The sequence below is a fragment of the Salvia hispanica genome, chromosome 1 (genome assembly GCF_029641045.1).
Source record: "Salvia hispanica isolate PSC_SH4W2 chromosome 1, Shi_PSC_v1, whole genome shotgun sequence".
NCBI lineage: Eukaryota > Viridiplantae > Streptophyta > Magnoliopsida > Lamiales > Lamiaceae > Salvia > Salvia hispanica.
This window is the reverse complement of record NC_142692.1, coordinates 51,776,840-51,782,839: the sequence shown is the minus strand read 5'-3', so window position 1 is coordinate 51,782,839 and position 6,000 is coordinate 51,776,840. Positions and strand designations below refer to the sequence as shown.

The following is a 6,000-nucleotide window of genomic DNA, read 5'->3' as shown; positions in this document are numbered from 1 at the left end:
AGGAATGATGATTTGCGCAGCTTATTGAAGGTAATATTGATCAAATACGTACATTTAAATATATCATTGCTGAATGGAAAAAGAAGTACTTTGTGAGAGGGTTGTCTTGTCCGTAATTGACGAGAGAAATACGATTTAAAATTTCTATGGCTTGAAAGATGATTTAGAATTTCTATGGTTCGCAAGTCCTATTGAAATAAAAGTCCATCCTCCTAATGTAGCTAGTTCATTGATGCACTTTTTATTAGCACTAAATAGACCTGCAAGTATACAGAGTATATATATAGTATAGCTAAAGGTTAGTACCGGATATCAAACACGGGGAAGACGAACACAAAGTGTCTATCCTCTACTAAGACTAAAATACTATCTGGAAAAACAATTGGGTTTTGAAAACTTTTGAAAAACTAAAAACAATAGAAAGCATAGACCAACTAAACAGCGAATAAAACACAGAGAAAGACGATAGAGATAGGGGAATCCCAGGGATGTGTATTCACAGTTATGGTTATACAAAATTCCAACTACAATACCCTAGCACAGTTTATACTTTGAAATGACGAGTCACCTAGCTTATGCTCATGCGATACAAATGTTGATTACAAGATTAGGGTTGTCAATCCTAACACGTAACTCCAAAAAGCTCCTAAGACCCTTGAAAAGTCTTCACTCTCAATTAACAGTGCCGTTTTAAGGGAAGCTAATTGTAGTGTCTACTAAGTGAATCTAACTCGCTAGAACTCTGCCACAGTTATGAAGCAAGTTATATTAAATCATACACGATTGTGTCACTCAATCATGCAACATCAAAACTACTTAGGGAAGAAACAAAGTAAAAACAAAACGGATATTAGATAGAAAAAGGAATTTGTATAACCAAAGTCGTTACTAACACATCCCTAGAATCCTATGATTTTAGTTACACATAATTGAATAAGCTAAAAACATAGATTGAAGGGAAGACAATTTGAATATAAAACTAAAGCAAATAAAACTCGTGGGTTGAATCCTTGTCGTTCTTGATGTTCTTGAAATCCTTCTCCAACTCCTTGCACCAATGAAGTACTCTAGGTATTGATCTCTATGAGGTATTTTGCAAGTAGAAGTTCTCTCTTTTTTGATGAAGCTTGAGGCCTTATTTATAGGGAAAAGCCATGCCTTGTTGTAGAAGGAAAAAATCTCCAAAATATGGTAAAACTGGGCGCAAATCTAGGGCTTCTCGGATTCGCCGCCTTTCTCCGGCGGTCGCCGGACGAGACATCTCTTCCAAGCACATTTTTCCGAGGCGGACCGCTGCATTGATCTGGCCGCCGGCGGTCGCCGGTCGCCGTCTGACTCCAGATTCCCAAACTTGGCGTTTTGGCTCCCTTTTTCGGCTCATTTATGCACATTTCTCACAAAACACGTCAAAATACCAAAATAGACAAAATATGCAAATAATGGACGTGTAGAGTGACTTTTACATAAAAAAACGGACCAAATAATGGCCTTAAAACAGTGCAAAAAACGAGCGTATCAATTCCCCCAAACTTGCCCCTATATATATTTCTCCTATCTTTACAAAGAAACACGTGGACTCCTTTTATAATGTTCCAGGAGTCACTTAGATACATATAAAACTACCCAACTCTTGACAAAGACACCTATTGAAATGAAAGGAAACATCCCTTCTTACAAAGACACCTATTAAGACGAACAAACATAACTTTTCATTAAGCAACCTTCCATGTAGGCCTTCTCTCTCTAGTGCTCCTGCAAATTACTATGGACTCATCATCATCCTCTTCTTCAAGGACTAACTTGCCCTCAAGTTGGAGTTGCGGAAATCAACTCCGAACTTGATCAACGATCTCCCATGTAGCATCATCTATAGTCAAATGTTTCCTCTTGATCAACACTTGTGCTTGAGGCCTCCCTTTGACCAATATCGAGTGGGTAGCTAACACTTCCTCGAGTTCAATCACTGGGAAACCCTATTTCTATCAATGGCGGCAATGGGACAGATTCCACTTTATCTCCAATACGTCTTCGTAACAAAGAAACATGGAATACCGGATGTACACGACTTGTTGGGGGTAGATCTAACTCGTATGTGACCGACCCTATCCTCTTTGATACCTGAAATGGCCCATAGGATTTATTCGCAAGTTTCTGATGTGTGCATCGAAAGATGGTCTGTTGTCGATAGGGGTGTAACTTGAGGTAGACCCAATCGCCAACAGCAAACTCTTCTGTTCTCTTTCCCTTATCAGCTTGAATTTTCTGTTGTTGTCGTGCCAACTCCAAGTTAGCTTTTAACTCTCTTAATACTTCATCACGAGAACGTAGCTCCACATCAACTTCTTGTAGGAGAGATGATCTTATCTCATAAGGCACTACAATGGGAGGAGCGCGCCCATAGACCGCTTTAAATGGTGTCATCTTAATGGGTCGATGATAAGTAGTATTATACCAGAATTTTGCCCACGACAAATAATTCTCCCATAACCTAGGCCGATCTGCAACAAAGCACCGAAGACATTGCTCCAAACTTCTATTGGTCACTTTCGTTTGTCCGTCAGTTTCTGGGTGATAAACTCATGCGCAATTTGGTTCCCATTTGGTGAAATATTTCTTGCCAAAATCGACTCATGAAAACTTTATCTCGATCAGAAAAAATCGATTGAGGGACACCATGTAGCCTTACTATATTTCGAATGAATGTGTCAGCCACAACTTTTGCAGTAAAAGGGTTAGAGATAGCTATGAAATGGTTGTATTTTGTCAATCGATCGACGACCACCATCACTACATCTTTTCCGGCTGATTTTGGTAATCCCACTACAAAATCCATCGATATATCTGACCATATAGCCTCTGGGACATCCAATGGCTCCAATAACCCTCCTGGTTTGCGAGTGTCTGCCTTGTTGCGTTGGCAAATGTCACACTGTTGTACGTACTTAAGTACTACTGCTTTCAAACCCTTCCAACAAAAATTGTGTGCAATCCGGCTGTAAGTACGCAAGATTCCGAATGACTCCCAATGGTTGAATCATGGAATTCACTAATGATAGCTCGTCGAAGATCATCATTTGCTGGAACCATCACTTTACTATCCTTAAATAGACATCCTTGGTTGAATGTGTAGCGACAATCAGTGTCAACTTCTCTTTATTCAACATCATCCATTAGTTGGCGTACTTCATCATCCAATGTAGAGTGTAGCTGTATTTCTGACCATAAATCAGATTGTGGAACAGATATGGCATTTAGCTCCACTAAATCGCCGCACCGCGATAAGCTATCTGCAGCACTATTATCTCGTCCTGGACGATAGACTATGTCATAGTCATAACCGAGGAGCTTAACGAGCCACTTTTGCTGCTCAAAAGTGGAGATTCTTTGTTCCAAGAGGTATTTTAAACTTCGTTGATCTGTAATGATCCTGAATCGTCTCTCGAGTAGATATGGACGCCAAATTCGGACAGCCTCTAGGATTGCTATCATTTCCTGCTCGTATGTCGACCGCATCCTCTGCTTTTCACTCAATCCCTTACTCAAATATGCTATTGGCATTTTTCCTTGCATTAAGACCGCTCCTACTCCATAACCGCAAGCATCAGTTTCAATGACAAAGTCTTCTTCAAAGTTGGGTAATGCTAGTACCGGCACGGTGGTCATGGCCTTTTTCCAATGCTTCAAATGCTTCGCTTGCAGATTTATCCCAATAGAATGCCCCTTTCTTAAGGAATTGTGTAAGAGGTCGTGCTATGCTCCCATAGTTACGGATGAACCGACGATAGTACCCAGTGAACCCAAGAAATCCACGAAGACTAGTGACTGTTTTAGGCACAGGCCATGATGTCATAGCTTTAATCTTTCTGTCATCAACTCAAATTCCCTGTTCTGATATGTAATGGCCCAAATATTCAAGTTCATGTCGTCCAAACTCACATTTTGAGGGTTTTAATTGAAAATTGTGTTCGCGGAGAATTTGGAATACCTGATCCAAGTGTTGCAGATGATCCTCCCAACTTTTACTGTAAATGAGTATATCATCAAAAAATACTAGAACGAACTTTCGAAGATATTTACGAAATATTTCGTCCATGGCTGATTGGAAAGTTGATGGCGCATTACACAACCCGAAGGGCATGATGACAAACTCGTAATGACCATTATGTACTCGAAATGCAGTTTTCGAAATATCTCCAGCATCCATCCGGATTTGGTGATAGTCTGCCCTTAAATCCATTTTGCTATAATATCTTGCACCGTTGAGTTCATCAAGCATATCCTCAACAGTAGGTAGGGAAAACGATTTTTTACGGCGACGTCATTAAGAGCTCGATTATCCACCCAAAAACGCCATGATCCATCCTTTTTCTTAACTAGCAATACTAGTGATGAAAATGGACTTATACTTGGTCGGATTAGTCCACTTTTCAACATTTCTTTCACTTGTCTTTCGATTTCATCTTTTTGGTAGTGTGCGTACCTATAGGGTGCAACGTTAACCACTGCTTTTTCATCCTTCAAGGTGATTCTGTGATCGTAGATTCTACATGGTGGAAGCCCTCTAGGCTCGCTCATCACATCGCCAAATTGATTTAGTATTCCTTGTATGTCTGTGTGTACCTCCTCTAAGCAGGATTATGTTGATGCAGATTTCATAAGCACAAATACTGATTTCTCGTTGCCTGATTCTTTGGTTAAATCATCCCACTTAATGGATGTGGCCTTCTGCGAAGGAAACAAGCCCCTGATGATGCGCTCAAGTCCTTCTTGTTTAAAGTTCATTGTCATTTCCTGATAATCCGTTAATACTGGTCCAAGACTTTCCAACCAAGGCATGCCCAACACTACGTCTAGATTACAGACATTTAATCCATATAATGTGGTTTGGAAGTAATACATTGAATAGTTATTTTCACGCCTTCAAATCGAAGACTACATGGCATTTTATCTCCATTGGCTACTCGAACATATATTGGAGGAATATGAACCACAGTTAATCGAAGCTTTTCTGCATGTTGTGGGTGAATAAAATTCAGGCTGGATCCGCTGTCGACTAGTAACTGAATTATTTCTTTCTTGATGCTCCCAATCATTCTCATTGACTTTCCTCTATTTTCGCCGCTGAGTGCATTCAATGAGATAGAAGGTTCTCCATTCTCGACCTCCTCATCATATATTGGGTCTGGATCTTCTTCTTCAATTCTATTTTCAATAAGGAAAGCTTGTGCGAGTTTGCACATGTGGCCTCGTGAAAAAGGCTCGTCACAATTGAAGCACTCATTTTTTTCTCGTTTGGCTTGCATTTTTGCCCACGTTAATCGCTTTGTTGGGGTCGAACTTGTTGTGGTTGAAGGTCTACTTGTTGATCCCATATGAGCCGCTGGTGTAGGGGTTGCTATTTTCTGTAGATTATTGGCCGGCAAGCCTCCTGTGCGTCGAGTTTTAGACTATTCGTCAGCGTGCCTCACCAATTCGATAGCTTGTTCTAACGTTTTAGGTTGAAAGAACCGTATCTCTTTAGCAAGGTCGTCTCTGACTCCTGCTATTGCTATAAAGGTGATGGGGTTTGGTGCCCCTTGCACAGCGAAAGACTTGTACAAAACAAATAAATCGGACGTAGGATCTATTTGACCGATTATGCGATTAATCAATTCACATGTTAAACAGATAATTGCATGCTAGAACGCAAATAATTCATGCTCAAAGAAAGTAAATCCTAAAACATGAATTATACGATTTAGAGTTACCGATTTTGATTCTCCAAAGAATCGTCGATTGCTTGCGCCTTCTCCACGATGATCTTCAATACTAGACCACGGATCTTCTCTCTAGTTTCCGAACTGTATCTCGATATCAGGATGGGCTGATCTTATCAAAATACTAGGACTCGAATAAAGAAGACAGAAGAAATCCTTCTCCAATTAGGAGAGAAATTCGAACTCCTCTTGGTAGAGGGAGACGAAAAATATGAGTAATAATAATAATGATTTCTGCTTCTTT

General features: G+C 40.1%; 1 protein-coding gene across 1 annotated transcript; it reads right to left on the bottom strand.

Annotated features, from left to right (window-relative positions):
• Positions 1–1,956: 1,956 nt before the first annotated feature.
• LOC125220408 (uncharacterized) lies at positions 1,957–2,421 on the bottom strand. Its single transcript, XM_048122582.1, has one exon. It carries the CDS (start codon positions 2,419–2,421, stop codon positions 1,957–1,959), a length of 465 nt encoding a protein of 154 aa, XP_047978539.1.
• Positions 2,422–6,000: the final 3,579 nt, after the last annotated feature.